Source organism: Hyphopichia burtonii (assembly GCF_001661395.1).
Source record: "Hyphopichia burtonii NRRL Y-1933 unplaced genomic scaffold HYPBUscaffold_7, whole genome shotgun sequence".
NCBI classification, from domain to species: domain Eukaryota; kingdom Fungi; phylum Ascomycota; class Pichiomycetes; order Serinales; family Debaryomycetaceae; genus Hyphopichia; species Hyphopichia burtonii.
In genome coordinates this window covers 849822-875169 of record NW_017963734.1, presented here as the reverse complement: position 1 = coordinate 875169, position 25348 = coordinate 849822, and the positions used below count along the sequence as shown (strand labels likewise).

Sequence of the window (25348 nt, the reverse complement as noted above, 5' to 3'; positions counted from 1 at the left end):
TTTAACCGGATATTCATTCTCACTCTGTGACGCATTGTACGGTTTTGTGAAGAAAGTTTTGGTTTCTCGGGGATAAATATGCGGTGCACGGAGGTCATATTTGATGCACGGGTGCTGGACTAGTGTCACGTGAGCGATTACTCATACCTGGCCTGCACACAGGTCTCCGCACTGAAAAGCAAAAAAAAAAGCAAAAAAAAAACAGAAGGAGGAGAAAAAATTTGCCTTCGAATTCGACAACACATCCCTTGTTGTTTTCTATCCTCGTAATAGCCCGCTTACCCTTTCATCTTTTGAGGATTCCATCCAAATTCCCCTTAGTTTTACCAGTTTTTTTCATAGCTAAAGTCCGGTCAGGGTATCTAAAGCTCCGGACTCATTCCCAAGTCTCACTGTCCTGGCACTTATATCGTGGTGGATTCCATAAACGTCATTGGTTTCTGTTTGCCCTCCGTTGCTATCCGCTCAAAAGTGCAGAGTAGCTTTTTTTTCTCTGCGAAAAAGTGAGAATTTAGAAGAAAAGACCCGAACACCAATAGTTAATTTTTGATTTTTCGTTGGTTTTTGTCGGTTTTTTTTTTTTTTTTTTTACTTTCATATACTGGCTGGGACCGAAATTCTATAGACTCCCTTTCCATACCCAGTCATTCAAATCGGGTGGTGCAATATTCCCGTCTAATCCAGTTCCATAAGCATCATTAAGGAGTTCTTGCTTTTTGATTGATTACGACTGGTGGGTGTGTTTTGTTTATCATTATTTTTGTAAATAGTGAGAAGTTTAAAAAACTCGGTAAATCAAACAAAACACTCTTCAATCTAGCACCTGCAACCAAAATAAACAAACATAGATATACATATATATCTATATATAGATATATATATAGATCTAGTTGATTATGGCTGTATTACCCGCCAAAAATGCTGGTGGTAATCAGCCATCTACTGGGGCAAGGTTTCGTCAACGAAAAATTTCAGTTAAAGTTGCACTTCCTATTTACAAACAAAGGGACATTTCTTCCACTGATACTAGTTTAGAACCTTCTCAAGTTCATCATCTAAATCAATCATCTAATCAACAACAACGTGATTTACATAGTATCGAAACTGGGGTTGATAAAAATGAAGAAGATGAAGTTCATTTACAACAAGTCATTAATGCAGCTCAAAAAGCATTATTAGGATCGAAAAAACAAGATGCTGATAAAAAGAAAAATGATCCTTCTGTATATATTCCAACTCCTGATGCATCTAAAATATGGACTCAAGCTTATAAATATTATAATGATACTTCATTCAAAGAACCAGAAACTTATATCAAGTTTAGTGCTACCGTGGAGGATACCGTTGGTTGTGAATATAATATGGATGAAGCCGATGAAGAATTTTTCACTAAAACTTTATCTATTGATTATCCAAAACCAATTAAAGTTAAAAATGAAAAATTAAATAAACTAGATCCAACTGAAAATAATAGGAAATGCTCAGAATTAGAATATGAAGTTATCTGTGATAAATTTGAAAAAAAAATTGAAGAGAAACAACCTTTCCTCTCTGTTGATCCTTCAAATATTTTATCTTATGAAGAAATCCTGCATCACATTCTTGAAGAATTTAATAGTTCAACTTCAAGTAGTCCATACGTTCAATTGGGTAATAGTTATAAATATATGACTACATCCACTGTTAAAGAGAAACTTCTGAAAGAATTAAAACATGAACCATTTGTAACATTATTTGATAAGAACCCAGAAGAACAATCTTTAACAACCACTACTAGGCCAATTCCAAAATTGTTAGAGCTTTTCGGACGCCCAGTTTATGAATTTTGGAAAAATCGTAAAATTGAACGTAAGGGCAAACAAATTCATCCATCTTTAAAATTTGAAGATCCTAACGCTAGTGAAAAAGATAATGATAACGATCCTTATATTTGTTTCCGTCGTCGTGAATTCCGTCAAGCTCGTAAAACTAGAAGAGCTGATACTTTAGGTGCTGAAAGAATAAGGTTACTACAAAAATCATTACATCTTGCTCGTAATTTGATTTTTTCAGTTTGTCAACGTGAAATAATTAAACTTCAAACTTGGGAAAGTGAACACCAAATTTTTAAATTACGTAGTGAAGCTAAAAACTTGAAACGTGTTGTCGGCGTTAAAGGTGATGATTACTTATTCTATCCTCACAAAAGACGGAAGGTGACTAAAGTTAAAGAACAAGATGATGATAAAGAAGTCTTACCTATTAAGGCAAGAGGCCAGAAAAGAAATAAGGATGTACTTGATTCAATGGGTAAGGATAAATATGCTTCTGCCACCGCCGCACATCAACAGCATTTACAACATCAAGCTCAATTACAACTGCAACAACAAGCTCAACAAGAACAAGCATCCTCTTCATCAACTCAACCTTATGTCAAATTGCCTCCTTCCAAGATTCCAGATATGGATTTGGTTACTGTCTCTTTGGTTTTGAAAGAGAAGAACGAAACTATTAAAAGGGCAGTTTTGGATAAATTACAAAAAAGAAGAGAACAAGACAAAGGCTTCATCAATGTTACTGATGATCCTTACCAGCCCTTTTTCAATATATCAACAAATGATAAGGATAAAAATAAAGAATTGAGTCATATCCCTTATTCTTCAATCGCTGCTAGTAGTTATCATCAAATAAATACTACCAATTATATGAACGAAGGATTAAAGAAATTGTTGGAAAATGGTAAAGTTCCTCTCCCTGGTATAAAGACTTTTAGAGGTACTAATGGTGAACTTATTCCTTCAAAAAATTTCCCACATTTACTGACATTATTGCAAAATCATATAAATAACAATAAGAATAATTCAGTAAGTTATGTTGCTCAGCTTCTTCATAATATTGATACCAATAACTTCAGTGCATACAGTCATGGTTACGGACGCCAATATCAACAAATTCGTGAAAAACTTGAACAACAACGTCATCAAATCCTGCACTATAATCAACAATATCCTTCGCTTGATGAAGATGAAGACCAAGAACGTGTTTCGGATCCAATTTTCAGATTGCGTAAGAGAGTTGGCAGAGCTAATAGGACATTTGTTGATAGAAGGGGTCTTATTGAAAGACCAAATGATGTTATTGATGAATTTCTTAAATTTGATGATGATGAAGATGATTCTATGGATGTCGATACTGTTACAGATAAGAATAAATCCGTTCCGAATGTTTATGACTGTAAGTCTGATTTAATTAATAGATTGGATTCACATTGGCAATTTGATAATGATTATACTGAATATCAAAACGGCCTCAAAGAACCGTTTAGTTTAGATCCTTCAAAGTTAAACTGCATCAGTGATGATACTCAATCAATCAGATTTGGGTCCATGTTGTTGTCGAAGTCTTACGATTTGTTGAGAGAATCTGCCCATCAAAGGCAGTTATTAATTCAACAAGCCAGAATGAGAGCATTGCAACAACAACAACAGCATAATAATAGAAATATACAAGCAGCTTCTCAGCAACAACGTGTGTTAAACCAAGGACAAAATCAACAAGCTAGGGCTTCATCAGGCGACTCTTCGTCATCTAATTCATCGGCTTCACTCTTGAAGAAACTGTCATTGGTAAAAAGTGAAAATAATTCTGCTTCATCTGATGGGAGTATTAAATATAACAGCTCAAACGGTTTAGGAAATGAATCAAGGAAGCTGTTTACTGCTGGTCAGCAAGCTAACCATAATACTGTCTCGCAAGATTCCCAAGCCTTCGAACAACCATCTACGAAGCTGATCTCTAAAAAATCTGACAATTCTCCAAAGAGGCCATCTGCAAGCTCGCCTACAAAACAAATGCATAACGGACATGTTCCAAAATCCGCTTCTAATTATCTGATTGGTAATAATAGCAATCTAAGCAATGGTACTGCCAATCCTAAAACCCAACCTGACTCAATTTTAAATTCAACGGGCCAATCTTCTAGCCCATACCCTCCTACCAAAATCAATTCCAATGCCATTGCAAAGACTAACGAATCTCAATAAGCTGGTGTGTACAAACCACACTATTAATTCATTTAATGACTTAGAATTATGTTTTTAATTTTCTCTTCTTTTTTTGCCTTTCTCATAAATGTATTATAGTATATATATCTCAATAATTACGCTTGCAAATATTAAAATGAAAACAGTTCTGTAATAATAGTGACTCTAGATACTGCCATGTTGGTTAGATAAACCCCATAAGGTCATTGATCAACTGGAAAAAAGTGTTGACCACGGATCACAAAGTATTGATGAAGCTAGTAAAGACGTCAATAGTGAAGGACCAGATATCGAGCAATCCAATAAGGAAATCCCGGATATTGAGCAATCCAATCAGGGAATCCCGGATATTGAGCAATCCATTGAAAAGGTTACTCATTAACAAACTACTGATGAAAAACTTACATTAAACGATAATGATGATATTTCTGACAAAATCGAATCATCTAAGCCATCTGAAACAAAAGATTTGACTAAGCCAGATACACCCGTAATTCCTTCAAGACCCAAAAAATCTTCAACCGAAGAATCAATCGAAACTCCTCAAATGCCATCTTCAAGACCTTCTAAATCCAAGCGATGACGTATACTGGATGTTATTAAGCATCCCCAAGAGAGCTTTTATCATGTTCAGTTTTAGGTTCACAGCTATTAAGGCTTCAATAGTTCAATTCCCATGGCTGCAACATGAATTTCCGTTTTTTCTTTTTTTTAAGTTCCATATTGGTATACTGTTAGAATAAAAAACCTTACATTTTTTCAAATTTATTCCCTTGAGCATTGCTTTCCACTAGAATTACTAATTAAAGTTTCATGCTTCGTGACTGTAACCGGATAACAGTATTGGTAATGTATGCTATGAATAAACCTTTTTTTTTTTTTAGTGTGGAATCGCAAAGAAAACGGTATATAAATACTTGGGATTTTCCCCAGACAATTTAGTTTTGCGACTCTGTATTACGAAATAACGAAGATGGTGAAGAATTTACTTGTATTCGGTGCTCACGGTAAAGTTGGTCAGCAATTGGTTCGCCAAATTGCAAATTACAAATCGCAATATCAAGTGACTGCAGTTGTTAGAAATACAGAACAAGCTACCATCCTTGCAGCAATCGATAACTCCTTAAAAACTAAACAATTGACAGTTGATACTGCTAGTGTTCAAGAATTGGCTGATACTATTAAAGGACACCATGCTGTTGTCTTCGCTGCTGGTTCTGCTGGGAAGGATTTGTTGAAGGTCGATTTGGATGGTGCTGTTAAGACATTTGAAGCTAGTGTTTTAGCTCAAGTCAAAAGATATATTCTTGTAAGTGCAATTCATGCTGACATTCGTGAATCATTCCAAGAATCACAATTAAGAGATTACTTAATTGCTAAGCATTATGCTGATAGAATTTTGGTTAATGAGTTTAAAGATAAATTGGATTTCACTATTTTGAAACCAACTTACTTATCCGATGAAGAAGCTTCTGGCAAGATCAGGATTATAAATTCAGCCGACGATTTTGGATCCACAGTTTCCAGAGCTAATGTAGCAAAAGTAATTTTAGAAATCGTTGACAGTAAGAATACTTTTGGTAGGAGTTATGACTTTGAAGATGGTGATTCAGAAATTAGCAACCCTGCTACTTTCAATTGAGTTGTTTCTTGTTTTAATAAATGTATATGAATGTAATGCTTTTGTTTCTTGTTTTAATAAATGTATATGAATGTAATGCTTTTGTTTCTTCCAAGTCTATATTGTAGTATACATAAGGTAATATTTAAGAGAAATGATAAAAATAGAGATCTATAAGTGTTGTAGAGAAATAATTCAAAAATGTTTATGCAAAAATTTTGATTAGAATAAGCCTTCAATTTCACCGTCATCGTTGACTTCAACATTCATGAAACCAGCGTGAGTTGGTAAACCGGGAATAGTCATGATTTCAGCTGCTAAAGCATATAAATAACCAGCACCGGCAGAACATCTGACTTCTCTGATAGGAACAGTGAATCCAGTTGGAACACCTTTTAAGGCAGGATCATGAGACAAAGAGTATTGAGTTTTAGCAATGCAGATGGGTAATTTGTCATAACCTTGTTTAGTGTAAGTTTCGATTTGTTGTTTAGCTAATGGAGATAATTCAATAGCAGATGCACCGTACATTTTAGATGCAATAGTCAATAATTTATTTTCGACAGTATCATTAACATCATACAAAAATTTTTGTTCATTAGATTTAGCAACCTTAACAGCTTCAACAACAGCATCGGCTAATTGTAAAGCACCTTTACCACCTTCAGCCCAATGGTTAGAAGGAACAGCAAAATCAGCACCAGCTTTAAGGGCTTCTTCTTGAATGAGCTTTATTTCATTTTCAGTATCTGTAGAGAATGCATTTATGGCGACAACAACCGGGACATCGTATTGTTTGACATTTTCGATTTGTTTAGCTAAGTTGGCACAACCCTTTTGTAAAAACTCCAAGTTTTCACTAGTGTATTCATTTGGTAAGGCTTGACCTGGTTTAACATCTGGAGCACCACCATGTAATTTCAATGCACGAGAGGTAGCAACTAAAACAACAGTATCAGGTTTATAACCAGAAGCTCTACATTTGATATTGAAAAATCTTTCACCACCCATGGTGAAATCAAAACCAGCTTCAGTGACGACAAAACCTTTTTTATGATTATTGATAGGATTAGATGGAGAAGTCAATTTCAAAGCTAACTTATCAGCGATAACTGAAGAAGCACCAATAGAAATATTGGCAAATGGACCAGCATGAACAAAAACTGGAGTACCTTCTAAGGTTTGCATCAAATTTGGTTTAACCGCATCTTTTAATAAAGCAGTGATGGCGCCAGCACAACCAATATCTTCAGCGGTGATTGCATCACCACTTTCTAATTGGGTACCAACCACAAGTTTACCAACACGTTCTCTTAAATCTTTCAAAGAGGTTGATAATGCTAAAATGGCCATCAATTCAGAAGCAACAGTGATATCCATACCAGATTTACGTGGAGGATATTTAGAAGCTTCATTCTTACCTTGACCGAGAGTTATTTCACGAACAAATCTATCGTTACAGTCAACGACCCTCTTGATGGTGATGGATTCTGGATCGATGTTCAACTTGGCAAATTTGACAATTTCCTCATCAGTCAAGTCATCTGGATTAGTTTTATTAATACCTAAGTTATTCAATCTGGCCAACATAGAAGGAGTGAAAGATCTTTCACCTTTTTTAGCTGGAACTAATCTCTTATAGAAACCTTTAATAGTTTTAGAAGTATTTTCGTGGAACATTCTTGTATCGACAGCAGCACATAATAAGTTTTGAGCTGCAGAAATAGCGTGAATGTCACCAGTAAGATGCATATTAAATTCATCCATAGGTATTACTTGAGCGTAACCACCACCTGCGGCACCACCTTTAACACCAAAGGTTGGACCCATAGAGGGTTGTCTAACATTAGCAATTGAGTTGTAACCTAAATGAGCACCTAAAGCTTGAGTTAAACCCATAGTGGTGGTAGATTTACCTTCACCTAAAGGAGTTGGAGTAATACCAGCAACTAAAATGTAATTACCTTTTTCATGGGTAGAACCTTCAACTTGTTCATCTAAACGATCAATAACAGCTTTTGGATCAACTTTTGCTTTATAATGACCATAAGGTTCTAACTCATTTTCGATTAAACCTAATTCTTGAGCAATTTTAGTGATTTTCTTTGGTTTTTGGGCTCTAGAAATTGCGATATCTGAAGGAACAGGATCTTTCAATTCCAAAGGTAAAGGTTTGAAAGCGTGTTCATGAGCTTTACTGGCTTGTAAAACAGCAGCATCATAAACATTAGAGCATAACATTGCTACGGTCATTGGACCAACCCCACCAGGAACAGGAGTGATAAAACCAGCTTTTTCAGCAACGGGAGTATAGTCTACATCACCAACTAGTTTTCTACCATTTTTAGCAGAAGGGTCTTCTTTATAGTTGATACCAACGTCAATGACGACAGCGTCTTCCTTAATCCAATCGGCTTTAACATATTCTGGAATACCAACTGCTGCAACAACAACATCAGCTTGACTTAAAACATATGGTAAATCATAAGTATAACGGTGACAAATAGTAACAGTACAATCTTCATTTCTTAACATAGCAGCAACTGGGGTACCGACAATATCGGATCTACCAATGACAACTGCATTTTTACCACGTAATTGAATACCAGTTTGTTTGATCAATTCAATGATACCATTAGGAGTACAAGGTTTAAATAAGGGTTTACCACCTCTTTTGGCTAATTCACCAACGTTATAACGATCGAACCCATCGACATCTTTCTCTGTTGAAACCGAATTGGTGACTAAAGTTTCATCAATATGCTTTGGTAAAGGTAATTGAATTAAAAGACCATTAACTTTAGGATCCATATTCAATTTTTCGATTTCTTCAAGTAATTCTTCTTCAGTGATAGAATCATCGAATTTCAATAACTTTGATTTAATATTCGAAGATTGAGCAGCCTTCAACTTGGATCTCACATAGGCAGAAGAATCAGGTCTTGATCCAACTTGGATAATGGTTAAATTAGGTTTGAATTTCAAATTTTCAAAAGAATAATCTTTTTCGATTAAATCACTGAAGTGTTGTTTGTTATAATTGACAACTTTTTCGGCAATCTGGCTTCTTATACTTCCAGCCAACTTGGTACCAGAGACAACAACAGCATCCAAAGCACGGTAAGACTTATGGAATTGTCTAGCCTTTAAAATGCTAGAGCTAGTTAATCGACGATTAACTATGGACCTAGACAACATTTCAAAAGATGGTTTATACTTACAAAAGTACGGCAATGTAAACGGTCTAATGAAAAATTCAATATGAAAAGAAGAAGTATTGAAAAAGCATTTTCCAAAGCAAAAGATCAAATTTTCAATACCTATTGGTTATATACTTACACAAAAAGCCGAATTTTTCACTTTTTTTTTTTTTTTTTTTTTGTTTGTTAAGAAGCCATCAAGAATTATATGCAGGTACTCTTTATTTTCCTCTAACAAAAACAGAACTCGAAAGCTAGCAAAAATTGTTAGTGAAAATTTTGCCGATGAGTCATTAAAATGGCTATATCTAATTGGATATTCAATTAGCAAGAATACACCAATAACTATGATGCTTTGAAAGAGAAAGAGAAAGACAAAATGAGTGGCTGCAACAAAGAAAGTCAAATTACTGCAAGGACTAGGACCCCAAACAAGGGCCGTTAGCCTAATCAGAAGATTGAAGAAGGGTGACTCGGGTGGGTTTGACTCGTGCCTTACAAACTTTGTATGCATTGAAGCTGACTCTGAGCCGAAGGGTGTAAGAAGACTGGATCTGACTCTGTAATATTTTCTGGTCCAGAGAGACCCGTACATACAGATGAATATTTTTATAAATTGATGCAAAATTTTATTATAACTATTTCATGAATAAATGAGATGGTAAGGCATTTAGTCTGTAGGAGTGGTGGTTATTTCGGCTGAAGGAGACTCGGAATCGGGTTTCGCTTCCTTTGATTCGTCTTCAGCTTCAATTTCTGATTTGGAGGTATTGGCAGAGTTATTTTTCGAAGATAATCCTAGTCTAAGAAGCTTATCCTCATTGAGACTAAGACTGGAACCATTAGGTCCTACGTCTTCGGAATCGATCAGTTCGTTACTTTTATTCTCGCTTCTCAATTGATTCAACATTACCTGGGCTCTGAGCATAACTTGATCTGGTTTGATACCAGATTCAGAGTCCACTGGTGATTGTGATTGTTGTTTTCTTCTGGTTGTCATTCTTCTCTTCAACAGACTGACGCTTTCATACTCGTTATATGAAGTTTGTTGTTTTGTTAATGCTAATGCGGTAGCAGAATTAATGTTGTTCACATTACTGCCTTTACGTCCATGGAAATTACTACCAGAAACCTGTTCTAATAAGTCATCTAAGGACATTGTAGAGTAAAAAGATAAGGCCTTACTTCTTCTATGTTTACGTCCTCTCTCTCTAGCACTTGATGTAGATATGGCTGGACCGCTTGATTTCAATTTATCTAATAAATCATCAATCACAGCACTACTCGAGCCAGAATCAGCGGCATTTTCTTTATCGGTCTTAGCTGAACCAATGTCACCTGCAATTTCAGCATCTTCGTCGTCTTCGTCTTCGTCGTCGTCGTCGTCGTCATCATCATCAAGTGCTTCTTTATTACGGTTAGAATCCTTGGAAGATGATGTAGTGGACTTTTTGCTAGGACTGCCTCCTCGAGTTTGTCTGATGGCTCTTTCTTCAATCAAGCGTTTTCTTGCCTCGTATGCTCTTTGGTCTTCTTCTCTTTGAATATTTTCAACATGCGCCTTCTTAAATTCCAAAACAAAAACAGAAAACTTACTAAAGAAAGTATTTCGACTCTGAGAATCCTTAGGGTTTTCACCAAAGTACTCCATCAAAGCATTATGATCTTCAATTGTTCTTTTTAAGTGGCTTTGCAAAAGAGCGTTCTTGATTTTTGCGTTTTCTAATGGTCCAGTTATCTTCAGTAATATTCTATCTTCTGGATGAAAGTACGAATTATCACTCAAGTTCCCTTTCGTTATAGAACTTGATACATTATTAATGACTTTTTCAAAATCAAAACAATCATTTTCTAACTGCTCGATAGCGATATTATTAATAGAAGTTAAAGCACTTAATTCGTCAACAAAAGAACCAAATTCAGGAAAGGCATTTCTGATAACTTTTTCAACATAATGTAAAAAGGTCATCGTGTTTGACTCGTCTTTCATGAATTTCAATCTCTGTAAAGTTTCTAATTTAAAACCTAATGCTTGCTTGGAAAAATCATTCATAAAATTACCAACAGATCTAATAATGCCTAAAACATATCTCAAGCTATTACTAGAACTAAGACTTTTATTGGCTTCGTCAACAACTTGTAACTTTTTCATCAAATCCATGTACTCTTTCTGATAAGTTTGTACTAACAAAAGACTTCTTGACCTGGATTTCCAGTAATGTCTCATGTTAAATATTTCAAGATATAGTCTATCTGGCCTGTCTAGTTCTTCCACTGGCTTCGAAGGCTTAGAATCAGGCTTACTGAAATCAGTTGTATATGGAAGGAAGTTTCTAGTCAAAGTATCACTGTATTCATTCAAACTATCACTATTGAAGAATTCTAGAACACTAATATTATCCAAAATGTCTCTATGGCAATGTGCTATTTTCAAAATCAATTCATCTACAGATAAATTGGCAAACATGTGCAAATTAATTCCAAATTGTTGAGCCAAGTCTCTTGGTAAAAACGTAATTTTACTTGAATTGCCAGACTCAGATTTAACATCTTTCTTGAGTTTTATCACAGATGATTTGGCAACGAAAGCCCTTTCGACTTCCTTCAAGACACCCTTTTCAACTAATTTGTCTGCCAATTCTTCGTGTTGAATATCTGACCAAAAAGTTTTGTCAATTGCATCTAATTTATCCCAGTGCATCTGTTTAAGCTTAGTTTTTGGTCTAACATGAGGTATGAGTGATATTTGAGAATTGTTTTGTAATAATTCACCAAAACTGCCGTTGTCTGTTAAATCATTGAATGACGTTGATCTGTCCACGAAAGAATTATCATTACTCTGTTGGCCGACTGGAGTGCCTGGTTGTGAATTGCTTTGGGAGAGTGGTAATGCAGGCGAAAATGGTGCCATGTTTGGAGGTAATGGAGGAGGGGGTGGGGGTGCTGGTGGTCCAGCAGATCCCTGATCTGAGTCTGCAGGTACTCTGGCGGCTTTCATAAAGTTGGGAATTGGTGGAGGTGGCGGAGGTGGAGGTGGCGCTCCTGGAGTTTGTGCTCCTGAAGCTACATTTGCCAGCCGTTCGGAAGCTTTTGCAGTTAAGAAGAAGGGTACTGGTGGTGGTGGTGGTGGTGGTACTGCAGGTTGCGCAGGTGTTGATGAAGCTTCATCAAGTTTTTCACTTTCCGTATTCTTGGTAGTACTTTCATCAACATCTTCTTTCACTTTATTATCGAAAGTTTCGCTATCACTTGACTTGGGTGCAGTGTAACTATACTTACTTCTCACCGATTTCGAACGAGAAGGATAGTTTTCTGATATAATGGAAATGTCATCCGAATTAACAAAATCATCCTTCGATAAATCAATCGTAATCTTGTCGTTATTTGATCTCCCGCTTTTTGTGGAATAAACAGTTTCTAGCTCACTGACAATACTATTATGTCTAACTGAATTTGCTCGATAAGGCGGTGAAGAAGGTGAATCCTGAATACTAGATGCGTTATTTTTATTAGACGATGCAAATTTAATCCATTTCTGTCTTTCTTCGGTTAGGTATTTAATCTTCATTTGTAAGGAGTCAATTTGTTTTTCTAGGGCTGCAATCTTTATTGCACTCAAACCATTTTCCTTCTTTAAATTAGCCACTGTTTGGTTAAGACCAAAACTAGCCTCTAATTCCAATTGTTTTTTCTCTTCTTCTAAAACCTTCACTGTCCTGGTCAATTCTCTTGTTTCTAAAACTGCCCTTCTCGCAGTATCGTCCGTGGTCATTCTATCCATCAAACGTTGGATAGAGCTGTTCAAAACGGAAACCGCATCAGAACCAATCATGGTTGACTCTGCAACAATATGCTGCATCACAGAATCGATCAATAATAAAAGCTTGTTTATTTCTTTATCTGATCTACCACTATCCTTCAACATGAGGAATTTTTGAAAGATTGACTTTAAGTGTACGTCATCATTATCGTCCTTGTCTTCTTCAGTTTGATTGTCATTAAAAGAGCGCTTCAAGTCACCATATAAGTCATCCAAACTAACAACATCAAACGATTCATTATCATTTTGTTTAAATTGATTTCCTAAATTGAAAAATTCGGTATAATCTTCTTCAGCAAAAGCTTCATATTTTTCGATTTCTTCATTAATTCTGTCGTCATTGATAACTCTAATTTTATCAAATACTTTCAACAATCTCGAATCATTAAACTCTCTTCTCAAAGAAATACGCTTTTTTATTTGAGAAGTTCCTTCCATGATTGAATTAATCAACAAAAGAGTGGTCAATGAATAATTTTTGAAATTAGAATCTCCTGCTCGGACATCATTGGTGAAGTATTGATCAAGAAACGATTCGAAAGCACCTAACCATGGTTGAAATCGAACAAAGTCTCTAGTGAAATCTTGAACAGCCACCATACTATCTAAAATCTGAGGTAAGAAATTAGCCCCTCTGTAATACGATAAGAAAATAAGGACTTCGGTAACGAGAATTCTTGTTGATAATTTTGGAGATATCAAAGAGAAGATGATTGATTTAATCACTTGATCACGATGCTTAACACCAATCGAGGAGCTAAATCGTGAGTCTTTAGAAGCTTTAGCATCTTCTTCAATTTCGTCAAATCTTTCTAAATTCAAAATATTTTTCAAACATTTGACAATTACATGTTCTTTATCAAATTCTTCATTAGATTTGATACTCTTCTTATTAATTCTACTCAAGATAACAGATAATGCTGTTTCACCTTGAGATTGATTAAATTTAGTAGCCCAAAGAGCGTACTTACTTTCTGATAATCTTTTTTCTAATTTTTTATATTCTTTTAAAGTCAATTTATTGGACATAATACGAGAAACATACCATTCAGGAGAACCTTCTTTTAATTTCAGTTTTTTGTAGAGCGAAGATATATTTTGAGAACCTGATCCATGATTAGATTCATTATCTAAGGGTCCTGATTCAGAAGATTTCTTTTTGTTGCGAATTGAATTTTGATCTTCAAAGCTATTTTTTTTAATTGAGTTATTATTAGTCGAAGATTGACTGTTATTAGTAATTAGTGTTGACGAACTTGAATTATCATTTGATTGTCCTACTCTTCGAGAGAGATTTTTGATTGAAGAAAATTGTTTCAGCTTAGTTGGTGAAGTTATTGTAGAAGAATAAGAAGAGCTTGATTTCATGGACAGTCCGTGCCCATCATCAAGTAATTCATTTAAACTTTCAGTAACTTTAGGAACCCCCAGACCATTGGGACTATGAATATTATTTGGGGATCCAAAATAATAGGAATCATTATTAAATTTTGGTAAATCAAAATCTGAATTATTTTCATTTTCACTTAATAATAGTTCCCATTTACGTTTTGTGGTAATATTTTTAAAAGATTGATCAGGAAATATTCTAGTAGAAAGTAAATTTGCGAATAATTCATCGACTATATGAGGTTTTGGCATTTGGTTCAATTGAGAAGCCACAGCACTATATGATACCAAGGAATTTGCTGAAGATGAATGAGTTGTTTGTTTTGGAGAAACAGTAGTAGTGAATTGCACTGGCGAAACGTTCCGTTTAGAAGAAGAAGATTTGGAACGAGCCTTCTTTGGAGATAATGAGAAACCTTTCAGGATATTAGGAGGAGGAACAAGGGACGGGGAATGAGGAGGAACTGGAGGAGGATTTTGTTCTGAGTATTGATTTACCGAAGTGGAGGCAGGAGGTGCTGAAAGGGAAGGAGGAGATTTAATCAGGGTGGGTTCATTTTGATAAATGGTATGTAAAGGAGTACCCGAGGAAGGTTTATCTTTAGGAGTCTGATGATCTTTTAAAGGGGGAGGAGGAGCGATATCATCATTAGATAGACCAAACCCAGCCAAGCCCAAACCGATTTCTGCTAAACCAGGAGTGTTTTGATTTAAGGAGTCATTTTGATATTTTGCTTTAGGATCCAAGGAGTTAATACTGTGGCCACTACTAGTGACGCTATTAGCGTAACCATTATTATCATCATTATTAGGGATTTGAGGTTCTGAGAAATCATGATTTGAAAAATTATGCAATTGATGATGAGAATGATACAGAGATTGGGATTGGGATTGAGAGCGTTCTCTTTGCTCTGAGGATTGGGATCCGATGGATACTTGACGAGGAGATAATAATTGAGGAACGCTTTGTTGAGAAGCAGAGCGATCGGGTAAATACATGACATGGATTGGTTCTTTTGAATCCGAGGTAGCGTCGTATCCAATTGCTTGGAAGTCATTTTGAGACCCGGAATAAGTGGAAGTTTTTGGAGACAGTCTACTAGTGGTGGAAGACTCTTCATCTATATTTTGATTTATGGAGGGAAGAAATTCGGTGCTGGAAGATTGATGGGTGAAGATTGAAGAGCCTTTTGAGAATTTTTTAAAAGATTTTGAAAAAACGTTTGCCTTTTTCGAATTCTTTGAGTTATGGAGGGTTGGAGGAGGCGGGAATGGCTGATCTATTCCGGTATCAATATGGTGATGATTTGAATGTCCAATTTCGATTGGGGGGTCAAGTTTTGAGCTTGAATTTACTCCATCAGGTCGTTTCTTCATAGTATTGTTTTAAGATGTTATTTGAGAATTAGTCGATACCCTTATGTAAGGGACTAAAGTACTTATTTCTTTCACTAGTGTTATAACCTTATTAATATCAAATCAGCAAAGTTTAATTGAAGGGGCGCCAAAGTGGTTTTTCCTTGAAACGTAAGGTCTTTTCTCAAAGAGAACCCGCAGATGCAATTGCAATGAGCCGGTTGTATCCAATATGAACCCCAGCGTGTCGTCAAGATGAGTTGATTCCTTCAATTGAAAGTAAATGACACATTGAACAACAGCGGCTACTACAAATTAGTTTGATCTTAAAAATCCTTCGAACAGCACCTCCGTACATCCCCACCCACAAACATACCAACCTACAACCTACCATACCAACCTACAACCTACCATACCATATTATACCATACCATATTATACCATACCATATTACACCATACTTATACTACCATAAGTATACTACTATAAGTATACTTCTATACATATACTATACTTATATACTATACTTATATACTTATACTATACTTATATACTATACTTATATACTTATACTATACTTATATACTTATATACTATACTTATATTATATACACAATCTACCTTATATATACTTATATTACACATACAGACATGTTATACCCGGCAGAAGTATTCTGGATCCGATCAACCATTGATCTAAAGATGCCAATGCCTTACAATATCTATTTGTGCCATACTCCAGCCCATGTCCACCCGTGCACCAGCAACACCAAACCAAAACAAAAACAAAAACAAACACGAGCGCGTAGATTTTCTGCTGCGTTTTGCCCAAAAATCAACGACTGAAATTAGAGTGTGTTTTTCGGTCGGTGCGATTTGAAGACTTTTGGCGCGACCGGTGGCACGACTTGGGACGGAATATATTTCAGCCCATCACATTTATATATATTACATATTATATATCTTTACATATTATATATCTTTGCATATTATATCCATATATATTTATATATATATACATATATATACATATACTTTTGATGTCAAGACCTTACAAGCCGGTGGTTCCTGGGGCTGCGCGTGCCACCAAGTCGACCTCGTTCGGGGAGAGCACGCGTTCGATGAAGCAGGCCTCTATATCCAGTTTCTTCAGTAATCCACGTAAACCCAGGAATGATGCTGGTGGTGGTGGTGTTGCTAGGACCAGTACTGGCACTTGTGCCAGTACTGGGAGTACTGGGAGTACTGGAAGTACTGGAAGTACTGGTGGGAGTATGACCCCATCGAGCTCCATCCGCAAAGCGGTCGCGTCTTCTCGGTCTGCCTTTGATGAATTTGCCAGTTCTGAACCAGATACTTCAGTTGATTCTCCAGAAATCAACAATTTTTCTAATCCCTTACTATCAAGATCGTTCCTGGGACTAAGCCGGAGTAAGAAAAGCCCGTTGGGAGAAAGTGCCCAAACCGCAATTCCACTCGATGATAAGGACGATAAAGAAAATAATGAACCTTTATCTAGCCCAACCAAACGAGTTGCTCTTAAAAGAGCATCATCTTCACAATTTCTGCAAAGCATAACCAGTGGTCCGCCCAAGAAGAAATTATCCCGCTGGAATGATAATTCAAAAAACACTTCAATAACTTTATCGCCAGAACAAGAAGAAGTTCTCAAAATTGCAATTGATCAAGCTCAAAATATCTTCTTTACTGGTAGTGCTGGTACTGGTAAATCGGTTGTTTTACGGGAATTAGTGAAAGGTTTGAAGAAAAAATATGGTAGTTTTGCCGTTGGGGTTACTGCTTCCACTGGGTTGGCTGCCTGTAATATTGAAGGTCAAACCGTTCATAAATTTTTAGGTATTGGTATTGGTCAACAGGATATTCTTAGATTAAGAGATAAAATTAAGAAAGATCGTCTTTTAAGTTATAAATGGAAATCCTTAAAAGTTCTTATCATTGATGAAATTTCAATGATTGATGGCCGTTTATTTGAAAAACTAGAAGGTTTGGCTCGTTTAATCCGTTCAAGTGAAAGACCCTTTGGTGGTATTCAATTGGTTCTTACTGGGGATTTTTTCCAATTGCCTCCAGTTAGTAAAGAATCTCAAGCCATGTATTGTTTCCAATCTTCGGCTTGGTCTCGTACAATTTCAAAAATTATTGTCTTAAAGAAAGTTTTCCGTCAAAAAGGTGATGCTCAATTAATTAATATGTTAAATGGTTTACGTTATGCTGAATTAGATGATTCAATGATCAATCAATTCCGTTCGTTGAGTAGAAAAGTTGAGTACCATGATGGCATTGAACCAACCGAACTATATCCCACGAGAAATGAAGTGAATCTTGCTAATAATACAAGATTGAAAAATTTAAAAGGTAAACTTCATGTTTTTAAAGCTATCGATAATATTTCAGATCCAAGATATACTAAACAATATGATAGTTTAATGTGTCAACAGATGTTGGAATTAAAAGAAGATTGTCAAGTAATGTATTTGAAAAATCATCCCGATGAACCAATTGTTAATGGTTCTATTGGTACAGTCATTTGCTTCATGACAGAATTTCTCTGGAAAGAAGTTTTAAACGATTATCGTGGTATTTCTCTTCTTGATGCTTCCCCTTCCATCATTCAAGAATTGAAACTTTTAGCAAATTGTATTGGAACTACCCCTACTGATGCTGAAATCCTTAATGTAATTGAGCAAGTTCATATTTCTAGAAAATCGGTGTTTAAAAGACTACTTATGATTGCTCTACGTGAGACTTTGGCTTCTATTTGTCCTATAGTTAATTTTAAAACTACTGATGGTTCCTTCAAAATTATCCGAATCACTCAAGAAGAATTTTACATCGATGGTCCAGTATTTAATGGTTCAGAAAAAGTTGATCGACTTACTAGAACTCAATTCCCTCTTATTCTCTCTTGGGCGATGTCTATTCATAAGGCCCAAGGTCAATCGATAGAACGTTTGAGAGTTAACTTAAGAAGAACTTTTGAAAAAGGTCAAGTTTACGTTGCCCTTTCAAGAGCTACAAATAAGGATTCTTTGGAAATTTTTAACTTTGATCCTAAAAAAATTGCAACCTCTGACGAAGTAAAAAATTTTTACAACCGTTTCTCCAAGTGAGTCACCGAAAGTTACATCCTTATTTATTTTGCATAATCTCAAACAACTGCATATTCTATATACGGTAAGAATGTAGTGAATCATGTCCTGATGTTTATTAATTGGAATACGCTAGCAGTGTTTGCAGTACAATTATTCATTCTGTAGGAAAAATTTACTACTTTTGCGCAATTGTCGCACGGAAAATCAGTGTCAAATGAAAAGAGAATTTTTCAGTCTGAGCATTAATTTGCCATTTTACTTCACTTTTTCTAATTATTTCAGTATAGCAGGAATTATGTCGAACGATAGCTACTTTTCAGCTTCGTCCAATAACGGGGACTTGGGTTATAATGGGTTCCCGGTTTCCATCAACTATTTCACTGCAGTTCCTGATCTAATGGTAATTAAAGATGCAAAGATGGCAATCATCTTTAAATCTTTATTAAAGAAAGATTCCATTACAAAAGAAAAGTCAATGATAGAATTACTTAATTTGATATCAAATGAACCTAGCTCAGTCCAAGAAGATGAATTACTAGTGATTTCATGGATCCAATTATATCCTAAATTATCCATTGATAATTCGAGAAACGTCAGAGTTCTATCTCATCAAATCCAGGGTCAACTTTTGAATGTAATCGGTGGGAAAAACTTCAGTAAATATCTTAAAAGCTCTTTACCCATATGGGTTGCAGGGTTATTTGATAATGATAAGACAGTTTCAAACTCTACAATGAAAACTTTGCTCGAGGCTTTTCAAAATGATCTGGACAAGGTCAATAACGCAATTTGGTTTATTTTCACTGATCCAATTCTTAACTATATTTCTACGATTGTCTTGTCCGAAACCCATGAGTCCTTGTCTGATAAAAGATATGTAAAAGAAGCTGATTCCAATTCAAAATACGAGAGAGTTCTCAATAGTGCAATTATGATGCTCATAAAACTTATACAATTGTTTAATACGGACCCAAGTAAGTTCAAAAATGTTGATGATCTAACTGTTCGAGCTGAATCTCTTTTAAACCTGGACAACTTATGGGACTATTTAGGAAAATCCGTCGAGCCAGATGTTTCCAATTTGACATTGTTCAATAACTATTTAGTTTTACTAAAGGCCTTGTTCAAATTGACTCCTGAAAAAGAAGCAAACGGGTTTTTGAAAAGCTTGGATGATGTAAAATCAGTCTACAAGACAGTATCAAAGAAATTCATAAAACATGTTAAATTAAAACCTTCAAACAAATCTTCAACCGGTGGAATAATCTTCTCAAACGTGATTTTGCAGTTTTGGGACACTTTAACAGTTTTAACCTTATTTGCTCAATTAAAATCAGAATCTAAGTCAATCAAAATCAAGAAAAATTTCTGGGAAATTGGAGGTAGTAAAAGCTTTTCTAGATTAACTGATTATCTCAAGTTAGGTCATTGCCAACTGAGTCCTATTTATTATGCGGTATTAAAAGCATTCTTTACCGCTCTTGCTGATTCTCAAATCAAATCAAGTGATGATTATGAATTTTTGGACTTCGGTAATAAAAAAGATGCCGGATCTATTTTCAAAATTTTGATTTCTCAATTCAAAAGTTTGACAAGCTTTGAATATAAATTTCAAGCAATTTCGGCTTCGGTTCATATCTATAAAATATTTTACGAGAAGACTGAAAACAAAGAAACATTGTCGAAGGTGAATATTAGTCTTTTCGAAAATATTCTCGACATGTTGAGTTCAAGAGCTCTCAGGGAATCTGACAAGAGATTCAAGAAAGAATCTATTTCATCTTTTTCACAATTTTTATCAAATAATGCTCAATTTTTACCTTTATTAGAGGGCTTCAATGAAAGTATTGTTGATGTTTCTACTTCAGAGCTGGAAAAATTCCTCAAAATCAATGATTTTGAATTCGCAAGCTCTACATATAACATTGCATCAGTTTACTTAGATATTCTCGCGTCTTTTAGTGGAACTAAAGGTAGTCAGTTTGCAATTAATATAGTTGAAAAAATTATAGATGGTTTACAAGAAAATAGTGCTTTGATTAAACCCGTGCTTGCTTTTGAAATTTTAAAGCTCTATATAGACAAAAACTTCAAGCCCAATGATGATTTGAGAGAACATTTATTAGAATTTATAGAACAGCTTCCCAGCTTCATCAATCCGGAGTTTACATCTTTACCTGTTGAGTTATTTTCTTCTGTCATTGATCGAACAGGGTTTGATAATTTGGATACTGAAGTTTTAATTGATGACTTTTTCACAAAGATCTCCTCTGAAAATAAAGATCATTTAGCAAACTTTGTCATCATGTTAGAAGAAAAGAAGAAATTGAATTTCAAAGACAATGATCCTATTTTCGTTTATGCACAGAACTTGTCCAAAAAACCACAACTCACTGATCAAGAATCTAAACTCATTTATAAGTTCACCAAAAATAATCTTATTTTTAAAAATTTGGTTCAAAGTGTTTCTAATGATCTTGGAAATGCTCCAGGTTTTATAAGACATTTTGTGAGAGATTCAGGTTCAATCTCTATAGACGAAGCTGATATTCAAACTCAGACATCTCTTAAACTTATCTTTTCTACTATTTGGCCAAGGATTGAAGATTCAGATTACCAAAAATTCGCAGAATTGGCACAAGCCCCGGGTACTTTACACCTTCTCGTGGAATCGCTCTTTGAATATATTCATGATTCAGAAACAGATGCAGATTTTACGAATACCGCTATTTATTTGAGCAGAAACTTTCATATTTTCCCATTAGAAAAAATAAAATATTGCCTTTTAAAAGCCATTGAAGGTATTGATATTAACTTGTTATCCATTGCAAATCCATTATACCAGAATATTCACTTAATTTCTGATGCAGATTGCACATTAAGGCTCGATCGTTCGCTCCTACCAATTGGTAAATTTCTTCGTACTTTTTTGGACATCCAAGAATCTATAGAGTTCAGCGATGAAAAAGCTAGCATCATCATTGTTTCTGGTCTCGTTAGTGAGTATTTGACCGACTTGAACTTTTTAGATCAAAAAACATCCTCTGAAAATGAGCTTATATCTGTTTCTCATTTATTGAATCAAAAATTTTTAAGTTTCTTCGACAGCATAGAACCATCAACCTTGAGTGGATTCGTTAATGGACCTGCTTTTAATGATCAGTCTAGTTTACAATCTAGTATGTTATCTAATTTAGCTGAACAAATTAACGTCAAGGATGGTTATACAAAGGAACACTTTTATAATTGCAGACTTTTAAGATCAATTTTAGACAAATTCTCGAACAATATGTCTCTTTCAAATTTTGAATCCCTCAATATCGATTTGAATAAATTAGTTTCATATCCTTTAAAATGTGCTGCGGTCCTCGTTGCTTTTTCCAAATTTACTACTGAATCTACAAAATTTGATAGGATAAGAAACTTTGTTGCTGCTGAAATGTTAGGAGTCAGATCCGAAGAACATATTCTTACCCAAGGATTAAAATGGCTTACCTTAAGTATCAATTTTTTGAATGTCGACCTTGAAGACGGGGAAAAATATGAGTTCATTCCTCAGCACAGATTGGCCATGGTTATTAATCAAATTTCTAAATGGTTGGAAAGCGATATTGCTTATGATGAATCATTTATTGTAATGAGAACGCAAATTTCGAGATTATTTACCGGCTTGCTTAAATTAAATTCATCTTTGCTTCCAGATAAGTTTTGGGAATTGGCTATCAACCTATGTCAAGATAATATAAGCACTGCCCAAGTTGAATATGCTCATATTGACTTGAGGCATGCAACTTTCAAATTATACATGAGTTTGGATAAATCGTTCTATAAAATTGAAGATTCCTCGCTTTGGAAGGAGTCCAAGTCCTCTATTGTGGAAGAACTCCTTGAATTGGCTACTAATGAAGAATTGGTTTCAGCTGATCATAAGCTCAACAATATGCCTGTTCTTTTGAGTAATGAACTTTTGAATCGATTACTTATCAAAGAGCCTATATCTTTATCAACTATTAAAGAGAAAAAAGACCAATTTTACTCTCTTTTGTTTAACGCTAAGTACGTCTCTTTACAAAGGATAGGTACCCATTATTTAGAAAAGTTGATTTTAGAAAGTCAGCAAGATTTCGTTGTTGAATATCAACTTAGAAAATCAAATTTGGGCAAGTCTGAGTCTGATGAAGACGATAATGTCAAAGCACTTCTTCCTCAACCTTTATGTGAGAGCCTTCAAATAGAAGATGCCGATATAGAAGATTTTTTTGTTGACGATGTCCCAGAGAAAGGCTTCAAGTATTTGTTTAGTTGGCTCTTGGTGTTTTCTCATTTTAAAGATGTTACTTATTCGATTAGAACGGAATATTTAAATCAATTAAAACAATTTAATGTCATTGATAAACTATTTGACATAATATTCAGAGAAGCTGATGTCTCAAATACACAAACATTAAAATCTTTCACCAAATCAAGGATTGTTAAGAGTAATGCTAAAATTGAAATCTCTGATAACCTCATTCAAGAATATGCTGTTTCTGAAGGATATCCAGGGGAGGATGCTTTAGTCGAAATGAGATTCTTACTTATCCACTTATACTATTTATCCTTCCAATATCTTGGTTCATATGTTCAGTCATGGTTTAACTCTATAAGAGATCGCTCTTTGAAACAAAAGATAGAGAAATTTTCGGTTAACTTCACTTCACCTTTGATTATTAGCAAAATCTTAGAACAAATTTCTAATTCCAAAGAGAAATTAATTGGAAACAAAGATAATATGACAATCAAAGTTAATACTGTTTCAAATGAAATCAAGTCAATATATGTCATCGACGAACAGACGATGGAGATGATAATCAAAATTCCACCATCATATCCTTTGGCAAGTGTCACCGTTGAAGGACCTTTACGCTTGGGTGTGAAAGAAAACCAGTGGAAGGCATGGTTATTAGCATCTCAGAAAATCATATCCTTGACGAACGGTTCGATTATTGATGCGATTGAATTGTTCAATAAAAACGTTGATTTACACTTTTCTGGATTTGAAGATTGCGCAATTTGCTATTCCATTCTTCACCAAGATCATTCATTACCATCAAAGACTTGTCCAACTTGTCTGAACAAGTTTCATGCAGCATGTCTTTATAAATGGTTCAAAAGCTCTGGTGCAAGTAGTTGCCCATTGTGCCGTTCTCCTTTCAACTTCAGAGTTTCAAGAAGTTAAGTACAAAGAAACAATTAATATCCTACAGTATATTTATGTAAATATAAATACATTCAACTTTAATGCATTCATTAACTATTAGTCGTTAATTTTAATTCGTTAGATATCGTAAGCTCAAGGTCGATTAGTGGCGCCTGGCCTAGAAGTACCTCTGGGAGCGTTAAATCTTGTATTAGGTACTGGCCTTGAAGTGTGTGCCTTAGGAGTAGGTCTGGAGGTATTCAGTGAGGCCCATGGGGCCCCGGTCATCGATAAGTTCGATCTAGTCGTTTTTATACCTTGATTATTGTTCAAGAAACCGAACTCTTCCTCATTTTTCTCCTTTTCTTCCTTTTGGAATACAGGTAATTCTTGATCAGTTTCAAAATCTCTCCAAGGATATAAAACGGCACCGAACCAAAAATGCTGAACCACGGGGAACTTACCCAAAACTTCAACTTCATACATTTTGGAGAGCCCTTGCAACACTTTAGGCCATAAACTAACAGTGGCATGTATATCAAAAATTATAGGAGAGTGTTCATTAAAAGGACCCAGTTTGATTTTATGAATGAATGCAATTGCATTAACATAGAGGTTACATAGTTTGTAAGATGAAATAGTATGGTCTGATAACACCAGCAGAACCGAAGGAATCATCATATTTTGTGAGCCATTGAATTGAGCAGCACCCAAGATATATATCAAATGGAAATGATCATCTAAACCCCACACTCCATGAGATCCAGCCGGCTCCAAACTATAAAGGAGAATTAATCTGCGACATAAATCATAATATTTTCCAAAAATTGTTAACAATTCGGCACCGCTAAGTTTCTTAATATCAAGAATTTTCAACTCAAATAAACCACCTAAAAAGGCTAAAAATGATAGTTCATGACCAGTTCCATAGTCGAGCCTTAACTGAGAGCCGAATGAGTTTAAAATGTAGTGTTTTATTTCGCTCAAGAATCCGTCAATTCTTAGTTTAGAATCGATCTTCAAATTAGATATAAGCAAGTTGTCGATGTTTTCAATTAAGTTATCATGCCAATCTCTGCAAGCCAAGTTTCCGAATCTCCTTGGACCTTTTAAAGGTGGATTCTGATCGATGTAAGTGTTTAGAGTTTGTAGAATTTTCAAAATCCCTTGGTAGTTATCCAAGACTGGCTGATCATTCAACTTTTCGATTTCAGCCTTTTCTTCCTGATTTTGAGAAGGAGGTGGTAAATTGAGCAGCGGTTCCATCTTTCTCATGGGTGGTGGAATATTAGCCTTCTCCTTTGTCACGATATTCAGAGACAATACGTCTTTTGGAACTTCACATCCTTTGACTTTCTCAATCACTGCTGCCAAAGTATGGTGGATCTTCTTTTTAGCAAGAGATCTTTGGAATCGAGCAATATCTGACCCGTCAAAAATCTTCTTACTGGGCTCGGTCCATTGGTTTTGCTCAGCCATTTTGACTCAAGGTATAACTTCACTTTCTTTAGTAAACTAGCAAACCAGCAAGTTGATCTTGTTTTTTCTGTTTGATTTGTTTGTAGATTCAAGTCGATTAACTGATGTGCAAGGGAAAAAAATCGTTCTATTTTTTACAGATTTTACAGCCAACGCAAGTATAACCAAT

The 25348-nt window shown here is 35.2% G+C and overlaps 6 protein-coding genes across 6 annotated transcripts; 3 read left to right on the top strand and 3 right to left on the bottom strand.

Moving 5' to 3' along the window:
- Positions 1–1572: 1572 nt before the first annotated feature.
- On the top strand, positions 1573–4296 carry EPL1 (Epl1p). Its single transcript, XM_020221805.1, has one exon. The coding sequence runs from the start codon at positions 1668–1670 to the stop codon at positions 4020–4022; it is 2355 nt and encodes a 784-aa protein (XP_020074840.1). The 5' UTR covers positions 1573–1667; the 3' UTR covers positions 4023–4296.
- Positions 4297–4995: 699 nt separating this feature from the next.
- On the top strand, positions 4996–5664 carry HYPBUDRAFT_158582 (uncharacterized protein; the record flags this gene model as incomplete). Its single annotated transcript, XM_020222386.1, has 1 exon — positions 4996–5664. One exon carries the CDS (start codon positions 4996–4998, stop codon positions 5662–5664), a length of 669 nt encoding a protein of 222 aa, XP_020074839.1.
- An 81-nt stretch (positions 5665–5745) lies between these two features.
- Positions 5746–8958, bottom strand: MIS12 (Mis12p). Its single transcript, XM_020221804.1, has one exon. It carries the CDS (start codon positions 8839–8841, stop codon positions 5866–5868), a length of 2976 nt encoding a protein of 991 aa, XP_020074838.1. The 5' UTR covers positions 8842–8958; the 3' UTR covers positions 5746–5865.
- A 166-nt stretch (positions 8959–9124) lies between these two features.
- Positions 9125–15673, bottom strand: BNR1 (Bnr1p). The gene has a single exon (XM_020219462.1). The coding sequence runs from the start codon at positions 15427–15429 to the stop codon at positions 9514–9516; it is 5916 nt and encodes a 1971-aa protein (XP_020074837.1). The 5' UTR covers positions 15430–15673; the 3' UTR covers positions 9125–9513.
- Positions 15674–18759: 3086 nt separating this feature from the next.
- Positions 18760–23803, top strand: HYPBUDRAFT_128913 (ubiquitin-protein ligase). The gene has a single exon (XM_020219400.1). It carries the CDS (start codon positions 18817–18819, stop codon positions 23737–23739), a length of 4923 nt encoding a protein of 1640 aa, XP_020074836.1. The 5' UTR covers positions 18760–18816; the 3' UTR covers positions 23740–23803.
- Positions 23764–25303, bottom strand: RRD1 (peptidylprolyl isomerase). Its single transcript, XM_020221803.1, has one exon. It carries the CDS (start codon positions 25177–25179, stop codon positions 23854–23856), a length of 1326 nt encoding a protein of 441 aa, XP_020074835.1. The 5' UTR covers positions 25180–25303; the 3' UTR covers positions 23764–23853.
- Between the last annotated feature and the right edge of the window lie 45 nt (positions 25304–25348).